The sequence below is a fragment of the Hypanus sabinus genome, chromosome 7 (genome assembly GCF_030144855.1).
Source record: "Hypanus sabinus isolate sHypSab1 chromosome 7, sHypSab1.hap1, whole genome shotgun sequence".
NCBI classification, from domain to species: Eukaryota; Metazoa; Chordata; class Chondrichthyes; order Myliobatiformes; family Dasyatidae; genus Hypanus; species Hypanus sabinus.
Window position 1 is genome coordinate 116,687,902 of NC_082712.1, and position 16,243 is coordinate 116,704,144.

Here is a 16,243-nt window from a genome sequence, read left to right on the forward strand (position 1 = left end):
CCGAAAAAGCTGCAGTGGGACATACTGCGTAATCCAGCAAACTCATATCCCTAGTGTGATAAGAACCAAGCCACCCAAAACTAAAAGCACTCTTGTGATGTTCCCAACAGTCTTCCAACACACTTTTAACAGGGTGATTGTTCCTCTGTCCCCTCAAATTAATCCAGTATGTTCACATCAACTTCAACCTCTGCAACTGTAAGGGTAATTGTCCCATTTCAACCTAGTATTTGTCCCATTACTGCTATTACAACTTCTTCATTTACCTGTGCTTTCATATCACCTTCCAGACATAAATCTGAACCCAACATCATTCTACCCTTCCAGAATCTGCACTCATAAAATGCTATATCACACCTCTCAGCTGCTCTATTCCCATATGTTCCATAAGTTTACACAAGTGTGACGTTAATGATATTGGTCTGTAACTAGGAAGGATCCGATGGGGGTTTCCCGAGTTTTAGAATAGGCGCTACCACTGCCATTTTCCATGAGGAGGGAAGCTGGCCTAAGCTCCAAATATGCTTCAAAATTTTCAAGAGGGTTGTCTGCCATATGTTTAAACATACAATATCATCCTTTTCTGGAGCCATCTGACCTGTATTGTAAAAAGTTTTCTTAAATTCACCTGATGAAAACTCTACATCACTAGTACTGACGCTGTTACAGCTGGCTTCAGGCACATCAGGGTATTCACTAAGAGTCTTGTACTTATTATTTAGCCTCTTCACTTAAATCGGCTTGATTATGAATTGTAGCAAATGACTGAGCCAGTAAATCAAGCTTCTCTGTTTCAGTAACAATCATATCACCTTCTTTAATCAATACTAGAATGTTATTAGCCGTATGAATCCCCCCTTTTCTTAATCATTCCCCAAACATCTCCCAGTTTAATATCCCTTCTAATACTATCACAATATAACCCTTAATAAATCTTTTTCACAGTCTTCACCACTTTCCTCACCACGGCCTGTGCCCTTCTATACTCAAAAAGGTCACTCAGAGAATGATAATTCTTAACTTTCCTAAACGCCTTAATTCTTTCCCTAATTGTGCACTCCTCAGTCCTCCCTGCTCCTATTAATGCCCTTTTTAAATAGGAATCATTTCCAATACAGTTTGATGATTAACGTGACATAACTTTTCATTATAATAATCCTCATCATTCTCCACATTCAACCCTGACAGACGGTCATCACATAAAACTTTAAACCTCTCCCAATTGGCTTTACCAAAATTCCACCTCCTAAAAGTAGCCTCCTGTCCCCATATAAATGCAAACCCAGACTTATAAATATATAGAAAATGATCACACCCGAGTATTTCATCTCCTATGACACCCCACTTACTCACTCCAGCCAGAATGTTTGAAACTAAGGTTAAATCTATGGCAGCTTCAGAACTATTATGAATATTAATCACACAAGATGTGAAATATTTTAAAATTCTTCTACAATCAAACCATTACCATCATTCTGTGAACAACCCCACAGTGAACTATGTACGTAAAAATCCCCACACCATACAACCCTTATTGAGCTAAAGCTGCATGTGCTTTCCAACAAATGAATAAAAAGCTTTCCACCAGGGTTATAAAAATGTACCATTTTAATACCCCGACCTGCTGAATCAAATGCTTCTACTACAAGTGCCTGACATACTTCATTTACATCCACATCTCAATGACTTATTCCTTTCCTTATAAAACTTGCAATACCAACCAACTAATCTATCATGTCTAATTATAATATAATCCTGCAAAGAAAAACTTAAATGAGGAAACAACCAGGTTTCCTGAATACATATAACGTCGGGTGGATTTGATAAATCAGAAATAAACTTCTCAAAGTCTTGACCATTAGAAATCAAGTTTCTTGCATTCTGCTGCAATATTCTTAATCTCATTATGTACCTTTAAAAGGAGACTGAAGTACAAATACCCCACCCATCAGAGCTTCACTCACAGATTCCCACTTAACACCAATCACACCAAAATACTTTTCAGCCGCTTTCACAATTTTAATTTTCTCAGTACGACTAGATGTCTGAGCAGTACAACTCACCACATCCGTTATAAACATCACAAACTTCACTTTTTCTACTAATAAAGTAAGATAGTAAGATAACTATGATGCCGACATATAGCCACTGATTTCACATTCTGTTCTCTGATTGGTAATACTTTATCAACATTCAGTTTAACTTTTTGCACAGCCTCTGCATTAGGCACACCTAACTATAATTTACCTTGTGGAAATTCTGCTGCCTTCTTAAGCACTTTACATCCTCTTTAAGCTGCACTATGTTCTCCTCCAGAATTACAAATAAACTTTACACCTTCACAATCTTCATACTTATGCTCCCCACCAGATTTATTATATCTTCATTTCCTACGACATACTGCCGCTACATGCCCAAACCTCTAACGTTTGTAACATCTAAGCAGGGGTGGAATATAAGCTCAAACATTATATCTAACATACCCCAAAGTAATTTTATCAGGGAGCTTCACTTCATCAAAACATATCAGTATAGATAAACTAACCATCCTTTCCCCATTTCTGACTACTTGCAATCTCTTTATGTCCTTAACTTTGCCTCCCAAAAAATGAGATTTATCCTTTTCTATCAAAATTTCCACTGGAACACCCATTATAACACTCCAATATCTCTTATTTTCATTAAGTTTTCCACAGGTGCTCCAATTTTCTCCCACATCCCAATGACTAATTGTGAGGTTAATTTGCTACTGTTAATTGCTCATTGATGCAGATAATTGTTGAAAAGAATCAAAGATAAGTGATGGGCATGTGACCCTGCAACTTGGTCTGTCTCACAAGAGGGAACAGGACTGGAAAGATTATCCCGAATGGAATTGATGAGCTAAATGGCCCCCTCTGCTGATCACTGGCCTTTGCTTTTTACAACTGAATTAACATTTAGCACAACATCGCTTTTCCGGGGGCCCCAAAGGCGTTTACATTCTTAATCAACCAACAATCTGGGACATTTTCAAAATTCCTGCTAAAATCTATATAGAGCACAACAAATGCACTAGCCTAATTGATTTCTTTGTTACTACCCAAGAAATTTCATTCAGATATTCAGATATATCCTTCCCAGAATAAATCCATGCAAATTGTTTGTGCCCCTCTAAATGTTGATTTATAGTGCCTTAGAATTTTTCCCCAATAATTTGCCTGCCAAGAGTATTAGGCTAATGTAACTGTCTATAGTCAATATATATGTTTTCTTTTTCAAAACAATTAGTCCATCTTCCAGTCCACTAACACCATGTAAGTAGCCAGGGAGGTTAGAAAAATTACAGCTATTTCACTATTCTCTCCCGTACTTTTTTTGTAAGAACCTGTGATACTCATTATCCTTCCCTTGCTATGTTTTTAACTATGCTTGGCCCATGCCCTCCTCTTCTGCCAAGTTGAGACCAGCCCCAGGGTGGAGGAGCAACACTTTTTATTTCGCCTAGGTAGCCTCCAACCTGCTGGCATGAATATCAACTTCTCTTTCCACAAAAAATTCCTTTCCATAAAAAAATTCCCTCCCATTCCTCTTTTTTTCTATTCCCCACTCTGTCATCCCCTTGAGTTGCCTCTTCTTTCCCTTTCTCCTGTGGTCCACTCTCCTCTTCTATCAGATTCCTTCCTCACCAGCCCTTGATCTTTCCTACCCACCTGGCTTCACCTATCACCTTCCAGCCATCCTCTTCCTCCTCCCCCTCCCTCTCCCCTCATCTTTTTATTCTGTTCTTTTCCCCTTCCTTTCTAGTCCTGAAGAAGGTACCACCCTGAAGCATCGACTGTTTATTCATTTGCATGGATGCTGCCTGGCCTGCTGAGAACTCTAGCATTTGTGTCTGTTGCTTTAACTATGTATGATGTCTTAATACATCCAGCAAAGTTGAAATAACCCTAACCAAACACAATTGTCCTATCCTCCTTGGCTACTGATATTGTGTTGGTGGACTGGAAGGTGGACTAATTGTTTGACAGTGAGATATATAGACAGAATAGACAGTTATGTCATCCTACTACTCCGTCATTTCCAGTAATTCATGTGCTTCCCAATGCCTGCATTCTGCTCAACTTCTGTAAAGGCCAATGTAGATTCCTATTTAAAACTACACATACACTTGTTTATAAGTGGAGTGAGACTTGAACCCACAAGATGAGGCTGCATCCACCAGAGGCGCAGCTGAACTCCAGGTTGATTGCGATCCCAGTCTAATATGGATTTATTTACCACTATTGTTTTAATGCAGGGACTTCACCTTTGAAATTTCCTTTTTAATTTCATTCCTGCATCCTTCATGTTCCTCTAGGTTTTCTGTAGTGTTGAGCCCTTGATATCTGTCAAAACTTCACCTATTTCTTGACATACAGTGCCTGTAAAAAGTATTCATCCCCTTTGGAATTTTTCATGTTTTATTGTTTTACAACACTGAATCACAGAGGATTTAATTTGGCTTTTTTGACACTGATCAACAGAAAAAGACTTTCTTGTGTCTAAGTGAAAACAGATCTGTACAAAGTGATCTAAATTAATTACAAATATAAAACACAAAATCATTGATTACGTAAGTATTCATGCCTTCTAATATGACACGCCAAACATCACTGGTGCAGCCAATTGGTTTTAGAAGTTACATTCAGATTCAGATTCAGTTTATTGTCATTTATAAACTACAAATACAATGCAGTTAAAAAATGAGACAACATTCTCCGGAATGACATCACGAAAAAGCACAAAACAGACCACACAAGAGAAACCACATAACGTTTGGTAATCCCCAATCCAGAGTCCGGAGAGGCTGCTGCGTATCGATATCGCGTTACCGTCTTAGCACGTTCCCCAGAAAGGAACTACAAACCCAACAGACAAACCTAAAGCTACAGGACCTACACAAAACCATATAGTTATAGTTAACATATAGTTTCAACAGTGCAGACAATACCATAATTGATAAAAGACTAACTGACAAAGACCACATAATTACAACACATAGTTTCAACAGTGCAAAGCAATACCATAATCTGATAAAGAGCAGTCCATGCACGGTTTAAAAGAAAGTCTCAAAGTCCCGACAGCCCATCATCTCACGCAGACGGTAGAAAGAAGAAAAACTCTTCCTGCCATGAACCTCCAGTGCCGCAGCTTGCCGATACAGCACTCTGGAAGCCCCAACCACAGCCAACTCCGAGTCTGTCCGAAAACTTCGAGCCTCCGACCAGCCCTCTGACACCGAGCACCATCTCCATCGAGCGCTTCGACCCCGGCACCGGCCGCCAATCAACAGGCAAAGCCAAGGATTTGGGAATTTCCTCCCGGAGATTTCTCTGATCGCACAGTAGCAGCGGCAGCGAAACAGGCATTTCAAAAGTTCCACCAGATGTTCCTCTGTGCTTCACACGTCCGTCTCCATCAAATCAGGATTGTAAACGGCCCCTACTTACAGATAACACATATTCATTCCTGGAGTGGCCACTGTGCGCTGCGTCGTGCCGCCATCTTGGATCCTGATAATTAATTAAATGGAAATCTGATTTTTTTTTTTGAAGACTTGTGTGTAATCAAGGTGTTTCAATTGATTGTAGTAAAAATACACCTGTATCTGGAAGGTCCAACTGCTGGTGAGTCAGTATCCTTGTAAAAACTACACCATGAAGACAAAAGAACACTTCACGCGATTGTGCAAAAAGGTTATTGAAAAGCACAAGTCAGGAGATGGATACAAGAAAATTTCCAAGTCACTGAATATACCATGGAGTACAGTTGTCAATTGTCAAGAAGTGGGAAGAATATGGCACAGCTATACATCTGCCTAGAGCAGGCCATCCTCAAAGACTGAGTGACCGTGCAAGAAGGGAAATAGTGAGGGAGGCCACCAAGAGACCTATGACAGCTCTGGAGGAGTTACAAGCTTCAGTAGCTGAGATGGGAGAGACTGCGCGTACAACAACTGTTGCCTGGTTGCTTCACCAGTCACAGCTTTATGGGAGAGTAGCAAAGAGAAAGCCACTGTTGAAAACAAAACTCACATGAAGTCTTGACTACAGTTTGCCAGAAGGCATGTGGGAGACTCTGAAGTCAGCTGGAAGAAGGTTCTATGCTCTGATGAAACCAAAATTGAGCTTTTTGGCCATCGGACTAAACACTATATTTGGTGTAAGCCAAACACCCCACATCATCAAAAACGCAGCATCCCTACCGTGAAGCACGGTGGTGGCTGCATCGTGCTGTGGGGATGTTTCACTGCAGCAGGCCCTGGAAGGCTTGTGAAGGTGGAGGGTAAAATGAATGCAGCAAAATACAGGGAAATCCTGGAAGAAAACCTGATGCAGTCTGCAAGAGAACTGTGACTTGGGAGAAGATTTGTTTTTCAGCAAGACAATGACCTCAAACATAAAGCAAAGCTGCACAGGAATTGTTTAAAAACAAGAAAATTAATGTTCTGGAGTGGCCAAGTCAGAGCCCAGACCTCAAGCCAATTGAGAATTTGTGGCTGAACTTGAAAAGGCCGTTCACTCACGATCCTCATGCCATCTGACAGAGCTTAGGCAGTTTTGTAAAGAAGAATGGGGAAGCATTGCAATGTCCAGATTTGCAAAGCTGATAGAGACCTATCCACACAGAATCAAGGCTGTAATTGCTGCCAAAGGTGCAACTACTAAATACTGACTTGAAGGGTGTGAATACTTATGCAATCAATTATTTTGTGTTTAATCATTGTAATAAATTTAAACCAATTTGTAGAAAGTTGTTTTCAACTTGGCTCGAAAGAGTCTTTTCTGTTGATCAGTTGTCAAAAAAGCCAAATTAAATCCACTGCTGTAAAACAATAAAACATGAAAACTTCCAAGGGGAGGTGAATATATTTTATAGGCACTGTATATGGGGTGGGGGGGCCCTTTTATTAGGAACACAGTCTGAATCCTCTCTGGAATCTTTCTTGCTGCCTTCGCATACTTTTGCAGCAGAAATTAAAAAAAGCCATTATAGAATCAGGTGAGACAGTTTTACAACCAGCTTGTTTCTGTTAACTGGTCAGGACTTAGAGGTGCAATGTGGCAAGTGCATTATTAAGACTGGATTGGATGAAGGGCTATTGAATAAAACTGATATAGTTTTGTTTGGCTATTTTCATATGTATGATTGAATGACAATTAAACTTGAACTCTCCCAAAACATGTTTATTTCTATGAGTTAGTAATTTACAATTTGATGATAGGAACTATTAAAACAGCTGCATTAAATGTGGGTATTGGGTTTGGTTAGGGTTAGTTCAACCTTTTCTTTCTTTGGAGTTGATACTCCCACAGACAATTATTGACAATGAGATGGATTGACTTTTCTCCACTTTTGACTTGCATCACAGTCTCCCAGAGTTCTTTATGCCTTAGTTGGCAGCATTCATACCTCATGGACCTGTACTGTGTGAGCTGTTCATTTTAGGAGGACATTGTAATGTCCCCTCTACCTTTTGTGGGTGAAAATAAAAGATTCGGTAATCTCTTCCAACAATTAGGAGAACAATTCTCCCTGGCAAGTTTGCTAAAATTTATCTCTCAAACAACTTAAATAAAATGGATGATATAGTTATTTATTTACTGAGAGGCTTGCTGAGAGTATCACTGGAGTCTCTCTGCCCTCCCCCGCATTTACTGGGAGCGTTGTATATAAAGGGCTTGAATCATTGATGAGTATCCCTACCACCCATCCTACAACCTCTTCGACTCACTACTATCAGGAAGGAAGTACAGGAGCATCAGGCCTGGGACCGCCAGACTGGGTAGCATCTTCTTCCCTCAGACTATGAGACTAATGAATACCCTGCCACTACCGAGGTCTTATCACTACAACAGCGAGCTGTTTACTGTTTATTGAACTGTGTACTGTTTATCTGTGCTGTGCACTTCACATGCATTTTGACTTGTATTTTATTAACCTACTTGTGGTAATATTTGTATGAGCAATGTAATGTGGATCCACCATTGTCTCGAAGAACGTTGATTCGTTTGGTTGTATGCTGTACATGTACGTCAGGTGAAAATAAACTTGAACTGACTACTATTTATGGAAGCCTTGTGCATAAATTATCTGCCATTTATCCACATTACGGCATTGACTATATTTTGGAAGTATTCCTATTCCTTTAGTGTATTGCTTATGATGTTCTGAAGTCATGAAAGTCATATGAGATACGTCGCATATACCCTCCCTTTGGCCTACTGAACCTCCACCAATTATCATCTGTCTATTTACATTAGTCCTATATTAATCCAAATTTTATTCTCCCTACCTTCTCATCAACTACCCCTAGACTCTACTATTCGCCTAGGCATCAGGGGCCAATTAACTTAACAACCTAAGCACCTGGAGGAAACCCAAGCATGGAGAATGTGAAAACTGTACCCGAGGCCGGGATTGAGCCTGGTTCTCTGACACTGCAAGGCCGTGGTTATGTCAGCTGCATCACTGTGACAAATTCACATCTTCCTTTCCTCCTCCTCACTGGCTAATTGCTAAACAGAACATTCTGGTGCCTGGACTAGAGTTCAGAGAAAAAAGCAGCTTCTGTGCTTATGCAATTTGACCCCCCTGTTTTGCAAGCCGCCCTCTACTCACATGGTGTATTATTAACTAAGACATTTCTGTAGCCTCTGTTAGCTTTAGTCTTCCACCAGCAGTTGATAACAATGCGGCAAATCAGAGATTCTCTGGTTTTGCAGATTTTAATCCTCACCGTAGTCCAATTTTGCCGGTCTGAGAATGGTATGTATGCTGTTTGCTCATACAAGTTTATAGTTATAAGAGGTGTTAAATGGGACTACTGTCAGTGACTTAGGCGTTGAGGGTCCAAACAACAAAGGTTAATTTCACATGACTTAATATAAGAGAGGAAAGAGAAGGAATACAAAGGAAAAGTGGAATAAAAGAGGAAAAAGTTGTGCTTCGGTTGGATAAGAGCTTTAGTGGAATCCTATCAGGAACATTGGATTTAGATCTATGAATTGTACATCAGAAAGGAAATGCTGAAATTGAAAAAGTACAGTGCAACTTTATCAAAATATACGAGGGCTTAAAGAGCTAAATGATGCAGAAAGATTGGGATTGCTTGTATTTCACTACATTTGGAAGGTTAAATAATCATTCGATTAAGTTCAGCATGATGGTAAAGGATGCTGATGGAAGATATAGAGAGGGATTGGGAGTCCAGAACATGCGGTCTTTTAGGAAAGAAATCAAACTACAGTTTTACCCAGTGTCCCCCAAAGACAGAGGAGGCAGAGACAGTTGACATTAGATAAGGATATCGTGGGATATGGATTGCTTAATGGAGATGAGGTGCAGATCTTGACAACTTGCCTGACTGGAGAAATACCCTTAAAGGATCTGTTCCTTTGAGTACTTCAGAAAAGGATTAGGCAGAATGGAAAACCAGCATTGTCCCTCATGTGTTCATTTATTTCTCCTGATTACTGGTGTTTCCTTTCTGTTTATTTGAGAAGTCCAGAGACATTTAGTTTTGTCGTATGCCTATTTTGTTGATGATTATTCATTTCATTTGTCCACGTAAGAGCTGTTGATGGTTGAAATTAATAGTTATAGTTTTTTCAAGTTGTCTCTGCTAAGGTGGCAAACTAGTAGAGTTGCTACTTCACAATGCCAGTGACCTGGGCTCAGTCGAGCTGACTGTGTGGAGCTTATGTGTATTCCTTGACACTAAGTGGGTTTTCTTCTCACTTCCAAGAGACATGTGGGTTGAGAGATTAATTGACCTCTGTAAGTTGTTCCTAGTGTTAGAATTGGAGGATGGGGGCTACTAAATACTCCAATTTGTATGTGGGGGCTACTAAAGCATTGAAATATGTAGCCTGAAGCTTTTCCACAGCTATAATAGGCCCAGCTAGGTGATACCCTTGGAACATTTTGAACAGTTGTGAGCTCTGTACTTCATTGGCTCTAGAAGGAGCACTAGGATGGTGTATGGAACAGCAAAGGGTTAAATTATGAATAGTGATTAGGAAAATTAAGATGTTATTCCCAGGAATTTAAAAAGATGATTTTAGTGCAAAATATTAAGGGGAACTGATGAGGTAAATAGCCATTGTGTATTTAATATTTCAGTAATATTTGAGTAATTATATATATAGGTTGATGAAACATTCTTGTTCATTTAAGTAATTCATTATATGTATATATGCATGAATTACATATACCCTCACTCTATTGTTACGTACCCCATAACTGGGTCGCTTACCAGCAAAGGTAGAGAGGTCCGTTGAAGTCTGATGGTACTATTTTAACAGTATTTATTGATAAAAATACACAAAATAATATCAATGCAAACATACAGATAATATACGTCATCAATACTAAATCTAAAAGCGCGGGTATAATAATAATCAATAAGAAATAGCTCTATTGTTGTCTAGGGGATAATGCATTGTCCGAAGGAAATACGAAAGTCACTGTTAGTTCGTTCAAGCTGCAGCGTTTTGGTTTGAGAGAAAGACGGGTTAAAACTTGCCCAGTCCTTTTATGATGTCAACCCTTCGAGAGTCGTTGGGAGTTGGTTTCCCCATTGTTAGCTAAAAGCCATTCTCCCGTGGTAAAAGCCACTGGTTCCGGGGCAAATGGAACTGAACGCACGTGGCCTCCTCCCACCGGCTTCCGCTATTACGGGATCGCTAGCGTTTCTTCTGGTGCGTCTGAGGGGCTGTTCCCACAGACCCTCTTTTATCCTGACTCACAGGGTCTCAGATGTCAATCAGGTTGGGGGTGATGCAATCCCTCCCTCAACCAGTCCACTTTGCCTGAGGGCTTCCACGTAGCACAGTATTGTAATACACAAGTCCGTCTCCAAGAGACAATGGCCGTTTCCCGTAGCTTTTATATCGCCGGGGGGGGGGGGGGGGTCAAGACATTCCGAACGTCTCTCTCTCTCTTCTCTCTCCTTTCCTGGGTCTCCTGACCCAAATCAATAGCGATCCTGCTATTCTCAAAAAGGAGGGGGCTGCAGGCGTAACACTATCATGTGATAAGTGCGTGCCTTGCTTAAATTAAACATATAGTTAGGAACATGTTTCAGGTTCCCATGTCTTCCTTTGAAATAGGTTAATATTTTGAAGCTACAAAACATAACATTGGTGATGAGGTTTTTTTTTAAAACAAACCCATCACTGGCCTGTTGAAGCACAGCAAGATATTCAAAAACAAAAAAAAACACAGCAAGGAACAGTGAGCTAAAAAAAAAAGGCAGCCCCACCCAAGCAGAGACAAGATGGAGTTGTTTTTTTTAAAAAAGGCTGAAAACGGAACAATTCACAAGTACATGAAGAGTGAGTACCGGGTCATAATAAATCATTAAAAAAAGAATAGAAAAAGCTGGCTACATCAGAAAAATTGATGTATTTGATTACACAAAAGATAACTGGAATATGTAGACTGAGCTAATTCAACAATATTTTGAAGCTAATGAAATATCCAATGACAAATGAGTACCAATTTTGCTGAGTTCATTGTGTTTAAAGGCACACAGTTTCCTTTGAAGTTCAACTGGTCCAGCCAAAATGAGCTTTGCTGATATTATGAAAGTAATGCAGGAACATTTAGAACCAAAGCCATTGTTGATTAAAGAACACTTTAAGTTTCATAAACTGAATCAAAGGGAAGGGGAATCCAATTCAACGTCCATGGCTGAATTGAAGAGATTCTCTGAGTATTATCAATTCGGTAATGGTCCTAATGATGCACTGAGAGATAGTTTAGTTTGTGGAATCTGACAAGAAAGCATTAAGAAGTGGCTCCTAACTGAAGCACAGTTTACGTTTAAGAGTAGTTGAAATTGCTGATTCAATGGAAACTGTAGACAGAGATGCAATTGAGTGGCAGTGAGGAATGAAAGTTAGTGTGAACAAAACTGTAGCATCTAGAGGGAGGCCTGCCTGGCCAAACGAATTGTATTACTGATGTGGTAGAGGCTGACATACACCACACCACACCAATGCAGGTTTAAGGATCAAACTTGCAGAAAATGCAACAAAGTAGAACACATGTTGGGCAGACAAAAATAATTAGACCACTCAGGAAGAGAAAAAGTTAAAAACGCAAGTTGTAATATCAAAAAGAGCACTACTCTGCGTGCTATTGATGAAAAATCTGATAATGATGAGAGTGACAGGACTGGGTAGCCTTGTGATTTACAATGTGAAAACTGGCGATAGACAAGCAATATGGCTTACACGAGAAGTGAACTGCAAATTAATTAAAATGGAATTCAGTCATCTCACAAAATGAATTTGAATGGCATTTTAAAGATAATGAACTGTCAACTGCAGATATTCAACTCAGAACTTATACTGGAAAAAAGACATTTGAAACAGTGAAATACAACAAGCAAAAAGCTGCATTGAGCTTGTATGTGGTAACAGCAGAAGGGCAGCATTGTGCCGCTGTGATTGGCTGAGACAACTACAATTTTATTAGAGATTCAGTCACAATTTGCCTGCCACATCCCCTACAATAAGGTCAACTGAAAGCAAATTAAGAAAGGTACTGGATGATGCCCCAGCTGCCTCCATAGCAGACACCATGAACTGTTACCTAACGGAGAACAAGTAGGTTTGGTGCCAACTTCTATGCCTCTAGTTGGAAAGCATATTGGATCAAGGAAGGACCATGCTACTCAGATAAATTGTGAAAGTGATGAAAGCAGTGGTCCAACTACAACTGTTTTTGTAGGGAACATATCTGAGAAAGCTTCTGATATGTTAATCAGGTAGTTACTTGTGAAATGTGGCTTGATTTTAAGCTAGAAGAGATTTCAGGGAGCTTCAGAAAATGTTGCAAACATTTGGGCTTTTGTGAATATAAAGAACCAGAATCTACTCTGTGTGCATTAAGGTGATTTCATGAACTTCAAGGGGGAGATAAAAAGCAGCTTGTAAAAGTAGATGCAAAGACCAAAGCCCAGCTGGATGAACAGAGTCAACAGAGATAAGAAAATAGAAGATAATGTTGTGGGTGAGGAGATCAAGAGGAGAGACCAGATCACAAAGGGCGCAATATAAGGATTAGTAAGAGAATACTCCAGTGAACTAAATGCACCTTCCCAAGATCAAGATGCACAAACTAGAAGGAGGAAGAAGAAAGATGGCTATCATTGCCAGAAAAACTTCCTGCAGATTCAGAGTCAACTCCTACAACCACCATGAAGGAAGCCCCAGATCCTGAGATTGTTTTATAGCCACAAGTCTCATCTGACAAGCGGAGTGATCCCCTTGTCAGGAAAAACGTTATCCCACAAGAGTAAGAAATCCTCCACAGCGATTAAATCTTTAGGTCTAGATGTCCGTATACGGCAGTTATATTATTTAATATACTTTGTTTATAGTTGAGATGCATACTGTATTGAGTTGGAGTTTATATCCAAGCTGGGGAGAGTGTTGTGTATTTAATATTACAATAATATTTGAGTAATCTTGTATATATATTGATTGATGAAGCATTCTTGTTCATTTAAATAATTCATTATGAGTTATATGTATAACTATATGAAATGCTTGTCATCACACTAACATGTGATGCCTTGCTTAAATTAAAAACATAGTTAGACCCATATTCCCAGACTCCCGTGTCTTCCTTTGAATTAGTTAATGCTTTCAATTTACAAAACATGACAGTAGGTGCTGTTTCCACTGATAAAGGAATCAAAGGCATAATCCAACTGGAATTTTCCAGAAGTGAAAGAAGATAGAAGTTGAAGCTCTTGCCAGCAGGTGCATTGCGAGACATTTTGCTGATAGGTCATTCACTGGGCTTGTATACAAACTTGCCTTGTAAGCTAGCTCTGCTAACAACTAGGTGATTCAGCGGTGAGAAGGCCTCCTTTCATAAGCAATATACATCTTCGTTCGGTATGATTTGGGATTCAACCAAACAGGAAAGTTGGAATGTTCTGGGGAGGAACATTGATTGTAGTGAATGCTGTATAAATATAGCCACAGACAAAATCATTGGTGTCAAGAAATGACAGATGGTACATTGGCATAAAATAATATAGGAAGTATGTTTACCAATTTACCAACTTTATCAAAATGCTAACAGGAAAAGAAAAGAAAGATAAAAGGGCCCATTATGGTTAAACCAGTCCAATGTGCATATAAACTTTGGAGCTCGTTTCTGAAGTAATTGTGTATCACTTCACTTATGTTCTGCATGAAAGACACCAGACACAGTTCGAGCTTCCCTCGAAGACCATTTCAAATGAACTGGCTAACTCAGGAGTATTGGCCTTCCCTCCTTTGAGCCATTTATCTGCACAAAGCACTTCTTACAAAGGGCTCTCCTTCCAATGGCATTCAGTGACATCTTCACATGCCTTGCTCCGCTGCTCCCACTGAAACCTAACTGCTGTCCTTCAAAAATCTCATCCTGCCTAGCTCTCAATAATGTTCCATGTTGTCCCACTGGGCAGAAAGCTACAACACATACCAAGATAACCCTGACTGGTTGGCACAACATTCCCAAGTTGGACAACATGGTTCCTTATTTTCAGCCAAAACCAAAACACTCTTACTAGCAGGAAACACTGCTTTTGTAGGAAACTGTTAAAATAAAAACACCTCACAGCAAAGTAGTAGAAATCTTAACCAGGGCATTACACACTGCACTTAATTCATAATTCAATTTACCATGTTCTTTGATAAGCAAAAGGAAACTGGAAAATTAGGTAGAAGTTGGGTTACAGATCAACCACAATCTCATAGTGAATAAAAAATTTCAACTCTCATTTCCATGTTCCTTTATCTCCCAAATGTCCAGAGCTTTTTGTAGCAGATAATTCCAGATCCGATTTCACAATTGCATACCACTAATTGTATTTGGGGGCCACTCAATAATTATAGTAAGAAATATCAAATACAAAATAGTACAGATGTTGGAAATCTGAAATAAGTGCAGAGGATTCTAAAGGAGAGCAGCAAGTCAACGAGCATTTGTGGAAAGAGAAGTAATGTTCTGGTGATGTACATTTTTTTCATTTTCTAAAAACGTTACAGTATTTCCCTGCAAAACTGCTGTCCGAACTACTAAGTAGTTTCAGAATAAACAGTTGACAATTCATAATTTGCACATATTCTATCTGAATACAAACCAAGACTTTACATTATTTCATTTTGTGCTTGGATCAAATGAATTAAGCTGTTGAGATAACCAGTAGCTGAGCAGGATGTTTTGTTTCGCTTACCTTGTCTCCAGTGAGATTTTAGGAGGGAGGGAGAGGATTGGTTTGTGACCTTGTCTCATTTGCCAATGAAGGTGGCCCCGAATTGAATTGTCGCAGTGTACAAGTGAAGATTTTAGCCCCAAACAGAACCCAAAGTAGGCCTCAATTGCTCTTCCAGTGCAAGATATGTTGGCCAAACTTTAATCATAACCTTTTGTTATAGTGTGATTGAGTTTTGGGCTAGATATGTAGAAAGAAAGAACATTTTGTCTCTAAGTAACATTCCAAAGTGACAGGAGTCCATTTTGCAAAGGCGCACTAGATGGTGAAAATTTGCTAGGTCCTGCCAGAGTGAGGTGAAGGATTATCAACCCAACAGATTAGCACTGTTTCTCCCTCCGTAAGTGTTAGCAGACACACTGATTAGTGTCTGATTGATCATTTTACAGCACCAGCAAACCACTGCTGAGGGTTTGATTCCTGCTGTGGGGAGTTTTACCATGACCATGCCGGCTTCCTCTGGGTGCTCCGGTTTCCTCCCACGTTCCAAAGATGTACAGGTTCCGGTTAAGTTGTGGACATGCTATGTTGGCGCTGGAAGTGTGACAGAAATTGTGGTGCACCCTCAGCACAGCCCTTGCTCGTTTGATGCAAACAATGCTGATGTTTTGATGTTTCAATGTGCATGTGACACAAAAGTTAATCTTTAATGTTTGAATATTTTTGATGTTTTCTGCCTTTGTAGAGTTGGTTAAAGTGTGTGAGTGCCCACCCTGAGTCTCAGTTTTCAAGTTTAACAGATTTGTTGCAGATTTGAGATACATTGGTGAACGCAGACTGTAGTATAGATTTTGTGGAGATAGAGTCATGGTGCCAAGTTTGTACTGATCATAAGGCATCCAATTACATCAATCCTTTTTTAATTCATCTCACCTCCCCCAGATACCTTCTGCTTTGAGCAATTTACAATGGCCATTTCAAGTGCCAACATATTTA

General features: G+C 39.6%; 1 protein-coding gene across 1 annotated transcript in view; it reads left to right on the forward strand.

Annotated features, from left to right (window-relative positions):
• Nucleotides 1-8,636: 8,636 nt before the first annotated feature.
• The window catches only part of f2 (coagulation factor II (thrombin)), a 105,205-nt gene continuing 97,598 nt past the window's right edge, over nucleotides 8,637-16,243 (forward strand). The window contains exon 1 of the mRNA XM_059975458.1: nucleotides 8,637-8,790. Within this exon, the coding sequence (XP_059831441.1) occupies nucleotides 8,715-8,790 (76 nt within the window). The 5' untranslated portion in view covers nucleotides 8,637-8,714. The remainder of the gene's footprint in view (nucleotides 8,791-16,243) is intronic.